General features: G+C 38.6%; 1 protein-coding gene across 1 annotated transcript in view; it reads left to right on the top strand.

Annotated features, from left to right (window-relative positions):
• The first annotated feature begins 15,994 nt into the window (after window positions 1-15,994).
• The window catches only part of LOC111565363 (alpha-1,6-mannosylglycoprotein 6-beta-N-acetylglucosaminyltransferase B), a 75,068-nt gene continuing 69,731 nt past the window's right edge, over window positions 15,995-21,331 (top strand). Inside the window, exons 1-2 of the mRNA XM_023265410.3 lie at window positions 15,995-16,454; window positions 18,191-18,303. Coding sequence (XP_023121178.2) covers window positions 16,387-16,454; window positions 18,191-18,303 — 181 coding nt within the window. The 5' untranslated portion in view covers window positions 15,995-16,386. The remainder of the gene's footprint in view (window positions 16,455-18,190; window positions 18,304-21,331) is intronic.

The raw sequence follows: 21,331 nt of genomic DNA, 5'->3' as shown, positions 1-21,331 counted from the left end.
CTTTGTTTGACTGTGTAATGCAGCGAGATAATGGATAGTAATGTGACCAGTGAGCAGCCGACCAGCTCGGACTCACGGTCGCCACACGGATGAACTCCAGCACATTTTTTATCAAGGCGAAGCAGCAGCAGCAGCAGCAGCAGCAGCAGTCAGTTTCTTCTTTCGCTGATGTTTTAATTTGAAACTGCTCATCCTATTTCACCACATATTGCTGTCACTCTGCTGTAGCTTTTTTCTGCACAGCTCCACAGCTGGCTGCAGGTCTGTGTGGGAGGAACATTCATTAAACCGTCTGCTCATAGGCTCACCGTTAACTATGACCACGGCCACTGAGATGATTGAACGCTCAGACAACAAAAGTGATGATGGAATGACTGCATAACTGTATGTCAAATCCACACAGAACAATGCTACTCATCAACAGGCAGACAGACACATCACAAAATGCTTGACTGAAAAGGTTGTACTGGTTCTTAATCATTTTGTTTTCATGCTGCAGTTACTTTCTCCAATTATAAACCCATGGAGCTGCTTGATTAAAGTTTGAATAGAATTACAATGTTTTTGATACTGATGTGCTATTTTAAGCTTATTAATATTCTCTATTCGGGGCTCTGCTGATGTTTCACCTCTGAAAAAACCGAGAAAAAATCAAGATTTAAATTAAAATTTCATATGATTATCCTTGAAGTTCCACCTTGGCTCCAAATATCCACTGCAATTAATGTATATTTGCACTTGACAGCATAATAAATAAATGCAGACACATTATAAAACATGACAGTCAAAATAAATCACATACTGCAAGAAACAGGACAAGTATTTTTTAAAAATCTTATTGTTTTACATGTCTGAAATAAGCAGAGATGTGTTGCAGTGTACTGACACAGTGTAGACTTAAAAGGTGATAGTGTGTTGTAGTGCTGTAACACAAACCGAAGCCAATATTGCTCCCCAAGGAACACAAGTAAATTGACACAGTTTTCTTTACTATTCTGTGTCATTCCACCAAGTTTTAATGCTTTTCAACTATGAGAAACCGCCTTCTTGACCTGCAAAGTGTTTGTACAGATGGTGTAGTCGTGGCTGTATGAACTATAGGTGATAATGGTGCTCGGTTTTCCCCGATGGAAGAAAGCCAGGGGACTAAAGCAAAGAGGAGAACCATGAACAGTCACTGTTACATAAAATAATTGGTTGGTTATATAACTGTCAACTCTTTTATGATGCTGGTTTTAATGGCACTAACCACAGTGATGCTCCACTTTTGCTGTCAGTATAAAAGGTTTACTCTTGTCAGTTGTGAGTGCGACTCAGAAAAATAACATCTAGAGTCGCAGATTTACTTCAGGTAGCAGCTAAAGTTAAATGATGGGGATACAAGAATACAAGGTATTTTGATTTGTTGTAGCTCAAAATGACAACGTGGCAGAGGCAGGATCCTGCAAGCTGATATCATTTGGGGTTTTAAAACTCCTAAATGCCAAACACGTCTGTTAAGACAGATGCTCAGTCAAACCTCCCTTTTGCTGGAAATAACAAAGATGTTTTTGTGTGTTCACATAGCAAGCAGAGGTAATTCTAGAGGCAATTACACACAAACTCCATGGGAAGACGCGGCTGGAAGCAAATCGTTCCGCATCGCTTGAATTGACGTGGCTGCGAATGTATTTTAGCTTGATCAGAACATTTTATGGTGAACATAAGAAAGAGGAAATAGGAGAAAAAGTCAGAGGAAGAACTGGGGATGTCTGGGTGAATAATCACAAACGGTCCAATGATCTTCAAATGATGCCAGGAAAAAATTCACTTTAATATCTGTCTGAGTGGCACTTGATGTGTTGGGAGGCAATCAGAGCCATTCATTAGTCCTCAAAAGCATGTCTTTCCTCCTCTGCCTGCTTCGTGTTGCATGGCTTGTAATTGGTTTGCTAAAGGTTAGTGTCAAGATTTCAAGAAAAAAAACTGAGCAATACCTGACTGATGGTGAGCAATCTGTCATCTATGTAACAGCTTCAGCAAAGGTTGTAGAAAAGTTAAGTTGAGAATCGGGTTCAGGTTCATCCAGTCTTGTAACCACAATTATCATATCTTGCCCGCATCCCTGCTGATTTTTCTAAACATAAAGGAATATCTAGCTAACATGATGTATTTAATACCACTGCCTAATTGTGAATAAATTATTGCAAGTGCAGATTTTGTCTAGAATATACAAACTCTGGATATTTGAAGGTCTTGCATGTTGAAAATCCATGTTTGGAGGTGTCACATGTTCCTCTAGCTCACCTTAAAACTAGATAGAAAGCCTCCTAGATTAACAAATGGTGAAAATTTCACAATGTGCAACTGCCTCACAGTCCACCAGCTGCTTCTGCTAAATCTAGAAATGTTAAAGCATTTTAAATAATATGCTGCTGGCTACAAAAGTGAACTCAAGAGGCTTCATACACTTCCAGCATCTGAAGAACATAAGGTGCATGTAGCTAATGTTAGTATTAGCTTTGATCTTATGGTCAGAGTCATGCAGAAAAGCTTAAAGACATTCACATGTGATGGAAACTTGGAGGCTAATTTGAAAGCAGTAAACAACAACTGGCTGGCTAAATGTGTTTTCATGCAATGCAGTCTAAGCTCAGCTTGTGTTGACATTCTACTAGCTTCTCTCCTGCTCTCTGTGCTCATATATACTGCATTTTAATACAGCCAGATTTCACAATAAAGCTGTTAATTCTCATGTACACTACTGTTCAAAAGTTTGGGATCACTTAGAAACGTGCTTATTTCTGAAAGAAAAGCATTTTTTCCCAATGAAGATAACATTAAACTAATCAGAAATCCAGTCTAGACATTGTTAATGTGGTAAATGACTATTCTAGCTGGAAACAGCTGATTTTTAATGGAATATCTCCATAGGGGTACAGAGGAACATTTCCAGCAACCGTCTCTCCTGTGTTCTAATGCTACATTGTGTTAGCTAATGGTGTTGAAAGGCTAATTGATGATTAGAAAACCCTTGTGCAATTATGTTAGCACATGAATAAAAGTGTGAGTTTTCTTGGAAAACTTGAAATTGCCTGGGTGACCCCAAACTTTTGAACGGTAGTGTACATATTTTTCTGTTTCTGTTGTCAGGCAACAGAGGAAGTATGAACTACCGAGTGGAACACAGCTAATTAAGATGACATGTAACTGGCAGAAACTTCTTAACCATTCTCAATTCCCGATTTGATTGTATGACAGCAACGAAGTGACAAACAGCATTTACACGAGTTAAAAAGCAGCGGCGTTCCTGTTAATGTGGTGACATTTCCAGGTAAAACAATTGCTCAGTGAGAAGGTTCGACGCAATAGAAAATCTCACAGTCACAGAGAGAGTCTTCTTTCTGAAGGGGGCAAAAAATTTGCTAAAAATTTAAAGACACATTTCGGGGACATACTGGTTTGTGTTGTGCCACCACTAGTTCTTCTACTCATTTCACTGGAATGAATCCAGACTCCTAACCACAACAGAATACATATAATTCTTTGAACATTTTATTTGCTCTTATGTCCATTGCTTTTTTTTCTCCTCAGTCATACGTTACATGATCTGCCACGTGATTTTCAAAGCAACATCCAGAATTTCCATCATTATAGCTGTACATGCATGAAACAGGAGGAGATTCATGTGACTCTGAGAGAGAAAATAGCCTTAATGAAGTCTTGTTTCTTGTGTGTGCAGGTGACAAGTTTGAAATGTACTGCTGAGACTGTTTCCTGTGCACCAGGAGGAAGTTCATGACACGTGTTTTCTTAAGAGCATCAACAGCTTACAGAAAAGACACCTTCATAAACCAGATAATTAGTTTACACATTGCCTATTAAATAATAATTGCATTTGCATTTCCTGTCGGACTGAATGCGGCCTGACTGTCGAACTACACTTGACTGAAAATACGAGAAAATGATCAGAATCAAGATAATCTTTATTGTGAAGCAAGTTTACATACAAGAAATTTGTCTCAGTAATTTGGTGCATTACAACAACAACAGTAAATATAGTCAGAGAAGATAAAGTAAAGGAAGTACTGCTAGTCAAGAAGCATAAATATAAAAACAGACGTGTTTCTCAGAAAAGTAATGCTCAGACTTGGCAACCGTCTTCTATCTACATGGGTGAACATCAGCTAAATGTAATTGTTTTTGCAACAATTTAGGACAGTTTTAACTAAAAGACACCAACAAATTCACTGAGGGAAAAAAATGCATCTCAGTGCAAATGCAGAAAATCTTTGTGAGGTAATATATACATTGATACTGTGTGTTTCAGCAGTGATAACTTTATAGATAATTCAAAGGTATTAAAAGGAGTAATTTATTGCACAACAGCACAAATGCAAAACACACTAAGAAACATGCAGCGGCGATAAATGAGTTCTGCAGATTCTGAATCAATTCTACAATGAGAAATAACAGTTAAATTTACAGGCTTTTACCTTTAATATCTCCTGAGATATTTTTGTTCAAACATAGCATTGAATTCCAAAAAATTTGCTAAACAAAGGATTTGATTTTTGCATCTAAAATTTTACAGGCACCATTTTACCTATCTGTAGTTTACGATTAAATGGTTGAACAGCAGGATGATTTTAGATGGAATAGCCCATTAGAAAGAGGAACAGGAATTGTTTTGTAAATAAAATCTCTCTCACTTTGTCTTTCTTTTCGTTTTTTAAAGAATGACATTTTCTGAAATGGCCAACCTTTTCATTTTTCTCTGAGAGTAACATCAGTGTAAGAATTTAGATTTGTTAATCTTACGTTTTGAGAATAACTTGCTTTCTTAAGAGGAGCTAGATAGATGAGATGATTGGTATGGGAGACAAAAATTTTACCACCCATTTTTTATTTTCTTCTTGATAAAACCCAGCGTAAATGAGATTTCTTTATCCAATTTGCATCTTATTTTGTTCATGTCGTTATTTTTAAATTTCAAAACATTCTCCATGGTTTTTTTTTGGTTAACTTTTAATTTTCCACATATTGCTACATATAAATGTGTAGCTCTATCCAGCAGTTGGTTAGCTTGTCTTGCCATAAAGTCGGGTAACAAGGGAAAACAGTACACCGGGCAGATAACCATATGTGCTAGTACAGAAATAAGTGGTATTTATCTTGTAAGACTGGACAAGAAAGCAAATGTACACATTTTCCAAAAGGTCCCAACATCCTTCTATGACCTGATAGTGTTGCATTATTTGTGCATTTTGACATTTAGAGCTGAGTTTGCTTTTGGAAAATTAAGCCAAAATGAAAGTTTTACTTCTAACACATATATACTCAGACACCTTTATTGAAAAGATGTGCTGCCTGTTTCCCTCCCTCACTGATCTATAATGAGTGTAATTTTGTCTCTTGTCCATGTTCTGTCCTCAATCTGAAGTGTCTCCTCAGGTCATGCTGTGCAGCTCTGCTGCTCCAGTGAAAGAGCTGCTTTACTTACCAACTCAGCAGCCTTTTTTTCTCAAGCAGTCTTTTTTTTTGCCTTTATGTGTTGAATAACAGGAATTCAGAGAAGCATACCATTCATCTCAACACCCACTGTTGTTGTTTCGGTATCATTAACATCACATATACAAGCAAAACAGTGACCTGGAACATTGTTCTGCAGAATGGGTGCTTATGTTTTTCAGGCTTCACGTAAATGTTGCTCAGAAGCATTTATTCTCATAAGTCATAAGTCAACTTCATTCCAGAATTGGAGGACATCTTACATCACCCATCATATTTCAGATAATCCATGTACAAAATACTGAAACATGCAGTTGTTGTGTAAATGTATTAATCCAAGTTCAAACCTAAAAAAAAGCTTGGAGAAAAGAATGTTTGAAAATATTTTTTTAAATACCAGATAAGTCTGGAGTTCCCCCTAAAATGATATTTTACTCCTTTCCCACCCCAATGATGACCAAATTGGATCTCAAATAAAACAGTTTAAATGAAAGTTAAATCTCCTTTTTAATTTTTTTTCCCAATGATATCTTTTGTAATTGTGGGGGACAAAATGTATTCACCATAATATTTTAAGTAATAATTATTATGCATGGAACGTGTGTCCCACAACATGCACCCAACCCTGTTAGCATAACCTTTTTAGCAGGTGGAAGAAGAAGAAAACAGTGAATCACATGATACGCAGGAAATTACATTATCAGTTTTCCAAAAGAATGGGTAGAGCAAAGCTATGTCCTCTCTTCTATTTTTCATATTTTCATAACATTGTCAGAACTTACTGAATGTCTCACGCTACCTCATGCAACCCTGTTCTGCATATTTTCAGGATAAGAAACATTCTTTTTACTTTTTCTTCACTTTTTTCCATCAGTCAGTTTGTCCTCTCGGTCAGCAGTAGCAGCTAGCTGAATATCTAACTTCTATTTCTGAGAAAAAGATCTCATTAGCATGGATTAGCAACCCTGTTACTGTGATTAGAGTAGGGTTAGCAAACAACACAGAAAACATGGAATAAAAATGCTACCATTGATGTGTAAGCTGAGCCAATCAAGCCTTTGATAGTTTATTATTGATGAATATGTAGCAGAAAACTGTAAAAGAGAAGGTTAATTTTTAAAAAAATTTGAGGCTCATATGTGCTGTAATTCTGGAATGACCTTATATATATTTATTTAACTGAGGTTCTAAATTCATAGCGGCTTTAGTCAAACCACACACATTTTTGCATCAGTTAATAGCATAGTTTGACTCTCTAGCATTAAACCTACAAACATCAATAAACTGGCGGTTTTCCGTATTGCACCAAGATGTCGTTTTGACGTAAATATGAAGTTTTTCTTAATGCTGCTGCTTGTGTAACACTCACATGTGAGAACACATTTTTGCATGATTGCTTGGATCACTTGGTGGTGGTTCAATGTTACGACTGAGGAGAGTGATCTCATTCTCATTCCAGGTTAATGTAAACCAATGAACTCGAGCAAAGAAATCTGGGTTTTTTTTTTTTTTTTAAAAACAACAAAAAAGCATGAATTTTCAGCTGAGTAAAAAGTGTACAGCTTTCTAAATTTACAAACCACAATGTCACAGAATGCAGAAACACATCTGCTGTGCAGTTACAAATGTATGCTTGTCTATTTCTGATGAAACTCACTCCTAGATCTCATTTACTGCATTTCACACTTTTATGTAGCATAACTGCAAAGCAGACATCAAATGAAAAATCTTGAAAACACAATATTCACAGCAATTTGTGCAAGCAAGATGCACCACAAACTGAATTTTAGATTAGTGTCAACTTAAGTCACATATATGAGGAGCTATATATGTGACAGAAAGATACAAATATGACAAAATTACATCTATTTATGTCTGTATTAACATACAAATAAAAGCATCAGTGAATAGATTTACTCAAATGTACTTGAGTAAATGTATTTAATTACATTCCACCATTGCTAATATGTCTCTTATGTATTCATGTTCATCCTCAGAGATGCATAAACCCCTGTATTGTAGTTTTTTTATATAATTTTTAAAACTCTCTTTCAGGTAGCTGCAAACAGTTCCAAAGATTCTTTCCACCATTAAGGATTTTTGTAATTTTTTGTTTGTTTTTTAGTGCTACAGGCCAGATTACAAGTCTTCCAGTGTGTACATATTTGTAATAAAATCAGAGCTCTTTCCAGATTTTACACTTTTTAATAGGTGTGTAAAAGCACTAATATGGCAATAAGGCCTCCTGTTGGCTGTCAGGTAAATGAAGGTTAGCAAAATAAAGGAAACTTCTGGTTACACTGAGTACAAAACTACCAGTAAAACAAGACAGAGCATAAAATTTGACCCGTTGCATCTTCAAAGTAGGGATTTTTTTTAAAGCAACCTGCAGAAAAACTGAACATTATTGATGCAGTCATTAGTTATTCATGATAATAGTGAGCGCTTCTGTACAAAAGCAATCCCTCCCTATTTGAGCACAATCTAAGACTATGCGTTTTTAAGGTATAGTAAATGCTGTGCTGCCATCAAGTGGGGGACTTCGTTTCCAAAGATCAGTACAATGAGCATTAAAGTAAGATTCCAGGGAAGAGCCATAGATCTGCTTATATTTAAAGCAAACACTAAATCGTCTTCCTCTGCAGGTACATATTTGATAATCAGTGGATTCTCTTTGTGACCACCTACAGAGAAGACATTTGTACATATGCAAAAACAACATATTAACAATTAAGATGTACCGAGTTACTGAAGGCAAGTAGAATGCATTAGATTGACTGAAACATAAAGTCTAAAACTCAACGAGTTCAATAATTCTGCCCAAATCATTGACTTATTTCTTAAAAACACATTGCCCAAGTCACATCAAAAAATGAATTCTTCCTGTTTGTGTCATTTCTTTTTCCATCAGTGATACTCAAATTACAGCTTGTGGGCAGACTAGCTGCTAGTCAACCTGCCAACCATTTTCTAATTTGCAATGCAATTGAATTTTTCAATATAGTAAATGTTCAGTAGTGTCCCTTGGCTGTTATTAAATGATTGTTAACATAAATTATTCCAAAGATAGATTCGTTTATCGCCCTTTTTACTCTGTAATCGTTTTACTGGACACATAGTTTATTAATTGGCCACTAGTCTTCCCTGCATTTTGCAAAATAGGCCCTCAGGCAAAGCGAGCTGAATATCTGTGATCTACACCATAAAATGCACTGTGATAGTCCCCACCACTGCACAGATCCACTGCGGCAGAGATGCTTTCAGACTGAAGGTATTCTCAGCAAGCATAGCCAGTTTGCTCATGTTCATACTGACACACGGTGTAATTTCTAGTCAGTCAGGAAAATAATTTGATATTCATCTCTCAGTGTCACATTTTCTTCACACCATGCTGCCACCTGGACCTGGTCTGTAGCTCCACTCCTGGACCTGTACACCATCGATATATTTCAGTAACCGACAGTATTAAACTGACAATATTTAATATATATAGTTAGCTTAATGGAGAAACAGCTAGTCTGTGTCTGTACCAGCACACCTAAAACTCAATAATTAACCTGTTAGGTATAACTTGTTAAATCCTTAATAAGCCACAAATGTAAAATATCCATTGAGATTATTAATTTATTGACATGAGTAATATAAAACCCACATCATTATCTCTTTGCTTCATTAGAATATTTCTTTGCACCATCTTTCATCACTACACAATCGTGATCACTACCAGCTCTAGTGTGTTTCATCTGTGTTTTGCGTGCTATTATATCATGCTCCTTCCTCATTATTAATACATATCAAAGAGTAACCATCTATAAAATCTTCAGGACCTTAATCATTTACATCAGTGCTTTTGCTCCCCTATTATGATTTATGTGAACTGAAATCCTCACACTGATCTCTCCCTCTAAAGCCTCTAATATATCTTGACTTAGTTTCTCACATGTGTTAGCTAAAGTAATGAATCTATATTAACTCCATCAGTTTGTACCTTAATCTTAACATATCACTTTGACACTTAATAGGCAACTGAAAGTGATCAAGTGGTAATTTAATATTGGAATCAGTGTGTATGTGGAACAAATAAGCTGTTTCTTGTTGTTGTTGTTGTTTTTAAAAAAGAAATTATTATCACTTTCTTTTCAAGAGCTGCATAGAGGCAGCTGGGATGTGATTTATTGCAGCAGTGGTCAGCTCCATCATGCTAAAGGAAGCCATGTCCAAGCACTGAAGACTGACGGAACTGTAACTGCAAACCACATATAGTGTTCAGTCTTCCGAGGCCCAGACTTTTATTGTGGTGGATCATAGGAAGCTTTCCAGTGTGTGGTGCTGAATGAACTGCTTCAAACCATGTAGGTGGCTGCTGAGTGGATAGCGGCTGTTCCCGGCCCGAGGTGGCTGAACGGAGCATGTAGAAACCCTGGCCATGGCCCAGTATGAGCAGCTGCAAAACTCAGCTGTGTGGTGCTGACTGAGCAGACTGTGGTGCAGCTTGTGCAGGTTGAAGTGGAGGCTGCATGCTAGCGGTTGCTCTCTGCATGGTGGTAGACTGAACTGAATGCAGATGAGTTGATGTACTGAGCTGGTTGCCGCCCATAAGGAGCGTCCATATGCTGTTGCTGACTATATTTCTAGCTGATCGGATAGTAATTCAGTTCAATTAAATTTTATTTATATAGCGCCAATTACAGGTCAAATTGTCTCAATACACTTTACAGAACCCATATGCCTGAACCTCCAGAGCAAGCCTTACGGTGACAGTGGCAAGACAAGATATATTAAAACTGTTCATCACTCAATTTCCCATTTCAACACATTTTCTCACTCAGAGGCAGTAAAAGAGTATTCAATATAGGCTCTACATACCTACACAAATATACTATGAACTGTGCTTATCTTTGACCTGTTAAACTCTATTATTGCTTTTACTCTATGACCATCATGTAAACCTTGCAGTGCTTAACCCTCATGCTGTCTTAACATCCTGTACAATCCCCTCATCCTAAGAGTCAAAAGTGACCCGCCTCCACTGAGCCTCTAAAATAAAGCGGTTTAATTGAATTTTCAACCTAAAATCTAATTTACATGAAGAAACGGCCTGCCATGCATCACACAGTTTGCGAATGTCTGAGTTTTCCCTCTTCAGAGGGCAGAAAGACTGTGTTTAATCACTGAACACCGCTAGTTTTTATTACATCTTATATTTTATAACTGTTTTCTTTACTAAAGTAGAGGCTTATTATCACTATTATTGTTGCTAAAGGTGCTGCATAAGGTGTAAACATTATTTGTTTAGCAAGAGATGGTACTTGTATATCCTAAGAAGGTATCAGAAATGTGCAGAAAGTAGCTTTAAATGCATTTTTTGAAGGGAAGCAACAGTGAACATGAAAGTTTTTGAGATCAATCAGTAGCATACATAATCTCAGTTTTTCAGTGTGTGTGTGTGTGTGTGTGTGTGTGTGTGTGTGTGTGTGTGTGTGTGTGTGTGTGTGTGTGTGTGCATGCGTGTCTTTGTGGCTTTAGAAGTGTGTGTGATGTAGGTGTGTTTAGTCCACTGTGACTGTGATTTTAACTGCCGGCTCAAAAAAGACCCTAAGACAATCTTTGTACACTGTTGATGTACAGCTTTGATGAAAATATTAACAGTGTTTCACTTTTTCTAATGCTGGGGCCACTTTAGAAAAAGGCATTGAATTTCAAGTTGAAAAAAATCATTTAGGGTTTTTCTCTGCTATTAAACGTCGTGGCCGGGTCATTTTTGTACCGAAGACGACACAAGGGTTAAGGAAAGGTTTGCAGAGCATTTCCACCATACTGTCAGGGATATTAGAGAAACTACAGCATCAGTGAGATTGTGCTGTACTGTAAATACTGGTGAGGATAGCCGTCTTGAACGTTTTTATTCGCCTTGTTACATCCTGAGACTGGCATCTATGTGTTCCCAGCTCTCCTCCACGTCTGAAGATGTAGGGGAGAGTGGGGTAAGATGAGCTTGTGGGTTAGCTGAGCCACCCCTTATTTTAGAAAACCGTGGAAGAAATTGGTCATGTGACCAAATATTTTTGAAGAGGTGTCCATTATACTCTCCCAGTGAAGAGGAGGAGCACATGGAGTAAGAGGTAAGAACATTTTAGTTAACAAAACAGTTTTTTGCTGTTCAAAGTACATTTTTCTTGTTTATGGTTTTATGAGTGACTGAACAATTATTGAGACATCTGACACAATTTCACACGTGTTAGTGCACTAGTGAGCTACAATGTGAGGATAAACCGTTAGCATGGCGTTAGATCTAAACTGCCTGGGTGATGCACTTTTGTTAAAATGGTGCCAGTGGGGTTAATGGAGTCAGGAGGCCGGGGTTAAGTTGACCCCTGGCTTCCACTCATGATTATTGCTAAATAATTGCATTACTGCAATTCTGTACTGTACTTTTACAGTTTAAAACCAAATTGATGTTACATTTTGATTTTGAGACCATGCCACATGTGTATAAGTGGAAGACAGACAGGGCTTCAACTTCTCTTAAGGATTTGGAGAGAACTCTAGGAGAAGTAAAGAAGGTGAAGTCCATACATCAGGTGGCAGATGAAGATCGACAGAATGACTTTAAAGCCAGGTCAAGTTTGCAAATGAGAACATTTTTACCTGGTAAAATAAAAGTCAAATGCAGAAAAATTTATTAAAGCAATTAATGAACAAAAAGCAACAAAAAACAAACAAACAGAAAAGATAAGTAACCAGGGTTGAAGAGAACATGATCTGCCCACCAGATCTTGGATGAACAAATGTAGACAGATCTTGCATTATATGAGGATATGAGGTATAAAATGTTCGACTTTACTTCAGTGTAATTGATGGCACAATTTTCCCCGATAAATACTCTCCAAAGGCTCAACTTAGACGAGACAAGCTGAGACAAGAATATATATATATTTTTTGGAAAGCCATATTTTAAATACAGCTGATTTTAGATTCAAACCAATTATTCCCAGGGATGCCTCACATCCTGAAGTATATGTACATGTTTTATTTTTAGACATCACTGTCATGCCTCCACTGTACCATCTCCTCAAGTAAAAATTGACTCTTTACACCCCACTGTCGCCTACTTGAGGTGAAGGACAGTATAGAATTTCTCCCTCACTCTGCAGTAAAGTCTCTGTTCTTCCTATAGCCTAGTCTGGAGCTGCTGTGATTCTGTTGTTTGAATGGATGTCTGATTAAAATAAGTCCTCCAGATGCAGTGGAACTTGTTAAGTCCAGTCTGGATGGATGCTGGAATCTTCAAAAGTAGACATAATTGACCACAATCGGACTCATAGAACTACTTGTTGCTGAATTGTCTGGTTTGAGAAAATGCCACAATTTCTCTCCTTCAAACAAACATTTTTTTAGAGTAAAGAGTAGCCTCATATATCACCACATACGTTTCTAAACACTGCAGCACTGACAATACTGCAAAGACTTCAATTCATGCATTATTTATGCCAGCTTCCACTGTCACAGCAAGAAGACACATATAGAAGATGTAGGAAAGAACTATTGCTCAGGAGTGGAGCAAGGCTAGAAAAAGAAAAGAAAGGAAATGAAAGAGAGGAAATGAAAGAGAAAAGAAGACAGTGAAAGTGTGACAGATATTCCGAAAGGTTGCTGCTGCTGCTGCTGGTGTGTTCTGGGGTAAACTCTCTGCAAGGCAAATATTATGTTTTATCAAAACAATTGGAAATCTACCTGGTATAGTTTAAATTTTTATAATTTCCACTGTAGTGTAGTTGTTGGTATTTCCAGCTTTATGTAAAGTAGGAATAAAGCTGTTCAATAATGAAACTAAATTGAGACTTGAACTTATCAAACCTGCCAATGAAATGCATCTTATAAGCCAACACATTTATCAGAACATTAGTGTACGAATTATAACAAATTGTGCAAATTTTTTTTAGTCTCTCAAAGAATGTCTTTTCTGAGTACCTGAGGAAAACTGTGGGTGTATTCTGCGTTTTGTCCGTTGGGTGTCGCTGCTGAGCTGCAGGTCGGAGCTGTCCCTGGTGCTGAAATGAGTCCAAACACCTCCAAGGGAACAAAGTGCTACTGTGGTGTGAAGTGTATCTTTGGAGAGCATTTAAAACCTGCAGTCTGCTCCTCAGGGTTACTAAAAAAAAAAAAAAAAAAAAAAGCAAGCCTCAATTATGATTTTAAACATTTTCAACAGTAATTCAGAATATAAAAGAAGCAATACATCTGTAGCAAAATGATTTACTTTCCAACTTAGCTGATACTTTCATGGCAACATCATTTTGTCAAACTTTCTAACATGCTTGGGTCAAAGTTTAAGCTCAAGTGGGGGTGTCCTTTGCTTTCGCAGGTTTAGATTTTGTCTTTGAATGAAGAACTGTTGTTTAAGAAATCACTTTATTGCTTTGTGTTTCCTTTCTTTTCTTTGCATTCTAAAGCACAGTGCTGAAAGGCTGCTTTATTTTCCTCATGGCCAGCTTACATACAAGATGCATTAATTTAATGGACAACATAAGGTCATCTCATAGGACACAGTGACTCAAGCAGAGTGTTTTTTTTCTCATACAGTGCACTCTATAGGACACTTCATCATGTATGTCATTCATTGGAAGAGCACTAATATGTTTTTTTCTTTTTTAAATGAAGGGGCACCTAATTCTGCATTTCAGTATATTAGACTTAGGAGAACTCAAAATGGCACTTTCACTGTGTTTTTCAGTAGAAAACTTATAGGTCATTGCACTTCATCTTCAATTAAAGACACTTAATCACATTTCTTTTGCTTGTCATGGTACTTTACAAGGCACTATCACATTTTCTTCCACTTAAAGGGCACCCATGAAGGCCATTTATTCCAGACTGTTACACTATAGGCTGCTTATTTCTAATTTACCTACCACTCAGGCAACCATTATAGAAATCTGGCATGTTTTCTCCTCCTTGTGGGGAGCCTGCAGGCCATTTTATCACGGTTACTCTACCATGGGTGGCACTTCAGTAGTAGTGAATCCCAACCTTTTATTCTCAGATGTCCCCCCACAGACCGATCAGATGAGCCCCATTAATCAACAGCAGAAGTCATGTTCTGAATGTGTTAATTACAGGAACTTTCTGGACACCCACTGCTGTAGTTTTTTCATTTTCAAGGATGAATAATTATAATTGTGACCTCTGCTTTACTCTTTAAACCAGGGATGTCAAACATACGGCTTGCAGGCCAGAACCGGCCCACCAGAAGGTCCCATCCGACCCACGTGATGACTTGGTAAAGTGTAAAAATGACAGAGAAGACACTAATTGCAGTTTATAAATTTGTAAAATTATAAATTTAAAATATTTCCCAGACCATAACAAGTTGTTTTGATCATAAAGCAAAATACTATATTGTTCCTAGTTCTTTTGTCATTTTGTGTCTCATTTTGGTAATACTTTTGTCTTGTTTTTTGTCATTTTTTTGTCTGACTCTTATTATTTCATGGTTTGTGTCACATTTTTGTCATTTTGTCTCTCATATTCTCATTTCTTTTTTGTCTCGTTATGTTTTTTGTCTCATTTTGTCATTTTGTGTTTTGCTTTATTCATTATTTTGTGTATCGTTTTCGTTGTTTTGTTTGACGCTTGCCATTTTTTTCTTGTTTGTCAATTTTTTTTGTTGCTTTGTAGTTTTTTTGCCTAATTCTTTGTCTCTTTTGTTTAGTTTTGTGTCGTTTGTCTTATTTTTTGTAATATTGTTTCTTGCTTTTGTCACTTTGTGTCTCATTTTTGCAAAATATTGTCTTGTTTTTTTTGTCTTTTGTCTTTTTTTTAAAAAGTAAAATACTATATTGTTCAATTCCAGATACCTGTGATTAAATGTTTTGTTCCTTTGTAGATACTCTTGGATCTGTAAGTTGTAATGTGATTGATAAACTGAGGCATAATGTTGTTGAAATTGGATTTATTTTCTTAACAAATTTCAGTATCTTCATAATGTGTTGTAAAAAGATAGTTCCTTAAATGTGAATATTTTCAGAATGTACTTTTTTGCACGAAAACAAAGGGAAAATTTGGAGTTAATTTTAGGTTATTACGCTGTGATTTTACTGCTCTGGCCCACTTGAGATCAAATTGGGCTGTATGTGGCCCCTGAACTAAAATGAATTTGACACCCCTGCATTAAACCATTGCTGGAAATAAATTCTCTGTGTTCTCGCCACATTTCTTGGCTTTGGAAGTTATATATTTATGCAAATAGCCCACTGAGCCTTTAAAATGACTCTTCTTTCTTCTTTTGAGGGAGAACATACAAACATCCTCTGGTCAAAACATGCAAAATCCTCCAAATTCAGCCAAAATACTCAGAATCCTGGTCACTGAGACGGTTTCTATCGTCTAATTACTGCACGATGATCTCCTTGAGTGATTAAATGAACTTTTGCACTCCCATGTGAGTCATTAGGTGGCGCTGTCAGTAAACAAGCCGAGCAGGGCAGCTCCTCATGTCATGTAATGAGAACAGAGTCGGAGCTGCTTCCACTCAGAGGAATTCAATGAAGTCAGCAGTCCTGGCTTATTGCGCTCGATGCCGTTGCGTTTCCAGGACATTTAACAGCATTAAGGGGCGCAATCATAACTTATTAAAGACAGATTTTCCCGTCTGTGTGTTCCTCTCCAGTGTCGAGAGGAGGACTAACCGACCTACCTTCCTTCCTACTGCTGTCTGCAGGACGCACCGGCAAGATTTCCGCTGAAGTTGTTCGTAAACAGTCAGTCCTGGAAGTTGCGCGTCTGGATCGCTCCCTCCGTCAGCCCTCTGCTTGAAGACATTATGCTTTTGATGCCAGTTGACACACAAACTTCCGTGATGGTGAGCTCAGCCGGCGCTTTCTACGTGCCTGGAAAATGATTGCAACCAGCAGCGAGTTTTCCATTATGGTGAGGAGATGTCTTCTCACATGCAAACCATTCAGGTAAGAACCAGTTGTCCCTGATCTGCTGCAAACTTGAAAGCTTTTTTTTATTTTTATTTTTTAAAATGTTTCCTTCCATTTAAAATGACAACAGGAGACCGCAGTTCCTTTTTTCTTCTGCAACATCATGAAAAATGCAAGAAATCTAATGCAATAGAGCAAAAACTGCGAGATTCTTGGTTAAGTCACTGTTTTAGGCAGCTGCATTAAAAACAGTGGTGATTGTTTCTTTTTCTTTGTTCAGTGGAGCTGCTCTTGCAAGTTCAGACCATTGGAATTAATTGGAACCACAGGGTGCCCGCTGTGCCACAATTAAGGTTTGCTTATTCAGCTGAAAATCTCCACCAGCAGCTGGAGAAGCGGTGAAAGCAAACTGAGCTGACACAAACTCATTAAAACTTCCAGCTTTGTCAAGAGATTCTCAACCCGAACTCAAGGAGCCCGTGCATAATTGGTGATCACCATACCAGCGCCTGTGCCAGCACCAGAGATGTGAAGTTTCTCCCATGCTGCACAGCTCTCTGGATGAAAACAGTGATGTTGCACATCCCTGCCAGGGCTCCACACCTGATTTAACACGCCACTGTGACACTCACACTGTAGAGTTCAGAGGATTGTGCAGGGAGAAGAGCTTTTATGTGCATTCATAGCTGTGTTTCCTCATACATGTGTCCCACTTTTTCACCATTATCTCATATATTGGACGTGGCACCATCACTCCAGCTCAGTGGCTGCATCCTCATCCTGTTGTCAGAATTCTGCCTTCGAGAAATATTTAAAAATGGTCTCTTTAGCACAGAAGTGTGACAATCTGTCCTGCAGTTCTGCTCCATGAAAGGATTGTTTCCACACATTTTCTCAGCATGACTCCTGGAGCGTTCAGACAAGCCAGTTTTAAGTTAATCGCTCCAAAGCATTTTGTTTCTAAAGCTAGAGAATCTGAGAAATGTTTGCTGCGCGTGTGTGTGTGTATGTGTGTGTGTGTGTGTGTGTGTGTGTGTGTTCGCTGCTTTCTTTCTCCAAAAACACAGCCATTTGCCTGTAATTGAATGCTTTTATTTTGGATGTTTTGCTCACTGGGGCAGAGTGTGATGCAGAAAACCCATCCATGTAATGGCTCATTTTAAATGACACAGTCAACCGAGTACGCAATGCTTTTCTGTGGCTTGATTGGTACAATATGAACTTTGAAAAAATAATTCTACGCTCCATAAAACTTCATAAAGGATTTAGAGTCCTGACTTTGAGCTTCCTCTGCTGTTGAAACCTGCCATGTTTGATCACTTTCTACTGCTTTTTTGTCCTCTGCTGTCCTCTGAATTCTTTATCTGTCTGATAAAATCGCTCTGGACACTTTTCATGTCCTACATGAAGAGCACCAACTTTTGCCCTCTTTAATGCGCCACAATGCAGAAAGAATAAGCAATATGTTGTTCCTTTCCTTATAACACTGCCAAACCAAAAGAGTATTGCACCCTCGCACACATATACACTTACAAAATAGCTATGGTGCCACACACAGACTGTGTGATTACACTCTTATGAATGGTGAACGGGGCTATATACATGGTCCATCTGGATGAGCCCTTTTCTCAGATGCTCTTTTCTGTAGTATAATGTTTTCATGTTACTCCGTGTAAAGGGACGATAAAGTATAATCTCACCACGAGCTCTAACCTCGTCTTTTGGTCTTTTGCCACCTAATCGGCCTCTTGTCTCTCCCTCCTCTCCTGCAGGATCTTTGTGGTGGGGATCGGTTTCTTCAGCCTCTGCTTTCTAATGACCTCTCTGGGGGGCCAGTTCTCGGCCAAACGGCCCGGAGATTCCCCCTTCACCATGCGAGCCGAAGGTAAGCCTGCGGTTGCATCTCAGTGCAGCTTGGTGGCCTGTGACTCCAGTGGCTGTGCGTTGCACTGGTAATGAACAGGATGGAGGCATGCTGAGAGCTTCGAGGGGCCTCCTTGATTGCTGCCAGACCTGCTAGCTTTGCTAATCAGGAGTGCGTTGGAGAGCACTGTCGCCTGGAGAGGCTCCCAATTTCTCTCATTTACACCGTCGTCTTTTTTCACCTGCTTTCGTGTCATGACCTTACTCTGACCCGCTCATTTTATCTGTAGTGCACATAGCTGAAAACTGTTTAACTCATCTTTATGTTTTGTTGTTGACCCGGTATGTCAGCAAATACTGCAGATCCAATAAATGCATTATGCAGAGCAAGTATCCTACCAGTGGGACACGTCTTGTAAGTTCAATCAAGCAAAGATAAGTAATCTTAAAAATTTATTAGTCTTGTAGTGAAGATATTATAAGAAAATATTTTACATATTAATAATAAACCTGTGCTGGAGATGTGGAAGATAATATAATCATGGAGAGTGGTGCATCTGTTTTCCAGTGAAAGCTGCATGTTTCAGGGTAACGGCTACAATTATCACAAACTAATTCCAAAATAGCAACATAGACCTTGCCCTGGCAGAGATCAACGAATCAAAGCCACTCCGGAAAGAAATCAGAATTATGCACAAGCATCTCTGAGAGAAACTTGTTATCTTTCTTAGCACGTTCTCTGTGTTTGCGCTTTGTGCCTCTGCATATAAACCACTACAGCACAAGCCATTTGGGAGAGTCGGTGTTAGCTTTAGGACTATTGTCTCTCACCTTTTTATCACCACCTGGCACAATGTTGACACTGCGTGTCATTTTCTGTGACAGACACCAGCTGGCACGAGAAGCAATGATTCTGTCCATCAGAACCCATCCAAAGACACCAGATTTTTTTAGTTTGTATTGGTAGCATACTGGTGGAAATATATTTCTATTCAAATGAGGACACAGTAATTATTTTATCCCTGTTGAATAATGCAATTTGTCTCGGGGCCAATCAGTAAACAGCATGTTATTGTGTGGTTGTTTGTTGTGTGAGATGTAAAGATAACGTTGGAATGTCTGACTGACTGACTGTGATTAATGTCCTAGTTATTAAAGATATTAAGACTGACTCATAATTGAAGCTCTCAGAACCTCTCAGAAATGTATGTTACTCTGACAGTGACAGTAGCAGGAAATTTTGCAGTGAGGTGTATCAGGTGTCATCTTGAGAGACAATTTCAAGGATCTCACCCATTTATGAAGTAGTATACGCTAAGCTAGTTCAAGGTAAGAGACGGGAAAATAAACATGGGGATAAGACAGGAGAGCTGTCTGATTAATTAACCGCTCGCAGGCTGCAGACGAGGGAAGGCAACCGGCTTCTAGCTCATTAAACGCTGCCTTGCCGCTAACCAGGCAGAGCCGGGCTATGTAAATGCTCAATCTCCATGTGTGTGTGCATGTTTGTGTAGACGTGCATGTTCGGGAGTGAGGATTAGTAGCCCTGGAGTTAGTGTAATGAACGAAGTGGGATGCTTTGTTCAGTGGAGCGGCACTCTGATAACACTCACCGAACACATCCATCCAGCCTGTGCACATGTAACTGTAAATGCACACATGCATCCACTGTGAGCATGTAATGCTTTCATGCTTTCATGCTAGAAGTGTGAACATTTCATAAAAAACATTCCCAACATTTTCAGTCTGGGAGAGTAAACAAAATGGCCAAGCTCTGCTGAAACCAAGCACTCGTCTGTTTATTTCTCATCCTGTGAATAACAATAACTGCCTAAAGAGCAAAAAATGTGAAGAAAAATCTGTAATTATTGTCTTGCTACCTTCTGTTTCTCCTCTCCTCTCTCTGCCCTTCTGTCCCCCTCTAGCTGCCTCCTTGCTTTTCTCTTTATGTGTTTCTTTTTACCTCTTGCCTGGTTTTAGCTGTGTTTTTTTGGAGCGTTATAGATTTCGATGTGTAAGTGATGCACTCTTTGACACCAGAAGCGCAGAACAACAACATTTGGTTATATCCAGATTTAGAATGCATGCATTTCCCTCATTACTTCCCTTTGAAGGTACAGGGAACTAATGATGAGGAAAAAGTAACAGGGGGACAGAGGGGAGAGTATTTCTACCAGACAGGGCAGCATTAAAAGGCGGAGGCGTTTGATCCTAGATATCTTAAAGGCTCCAGAGGTGTACTGTAGCTTTCTAATAAGCCCTTTGAAGACCACCTTCACTGTGTGTCCTTTTGCCACAGGGGTCCTAATGCTGCTTAGCCGCAAAGAGAGAAATGGGCCTTGGATGCTTTCAGGTTTTGCCCAGCTCAGAGCAGGAGTAAAAGGTTCAAGACGGTAATGTCCTCTCTATTCTTACCTGCTAGCTCCATTACCTGCAGTTTTCAAAGTGCACAAAAAAAATCTGCTGCAGATGGCTCCGTCTCTCAGTAAAGCGGACATTTTCTTAAATCTTTTCCTGCCTCCCTGCATTTGGACCATACAGTTGCCCGTTCCTATTTATTGAACTGAATGCATGGTGCCACAAGATACAAAAAAATAAAGAATAATAACTACCTGCTTACACTCTGCTGGCTGGACTGCAGGAATAGTTTAATAAATTGCTGAATTTCAGCAAAGCGTCAGGTGTGCAGGGAGCATCGTTCAGCATCCTGTTTACTGCGATCCTTTCAGGGACGCAACTTTTTTATTTCACGCCTCAGCAGTCTCCACTACATGATGGATTAAAATGAGTGTTTTCTGACATCGCTCACAGTGAGGGTGTGGCGTTTACCGGTTTATCAGAGCTGCGAACTTCAGTACTTTGTTTGAATGAAAAAATGGATAAGTAATGCGCCTGGAATGGAAGCGCTCTCTCCCCCGGCATGTGTGGAGATGTTATGAATAAAATAAAGTGACCTTTGCCACCGATGGAACTTCACCAGTAGTTAAGAATAACTGTGAATGCAGGTGAGTGTCTGGCTCTGCGCCTGACAAAGGGGAGGTGTGAATAAA

This window comes from Amphiprion ocellaris, chromosome 19 (genome assembly GCF_022539595.1).
Source record: "Amphiprion ocellaris isolate individual 3 ecotype Okinawa chromosome 19, ASM2253959v1, whole genome shotgun sequence".
NCBI lineage: Eukaryota > Metazoa > Chordata > Actinopteri > Pomacentridae > Amphiprion > Amphiprion ocellaris.
Note: the sequence above shows the minus strand (reverse complement) of the source record. Positions and strands in the feature narration are given on the sequence as shown.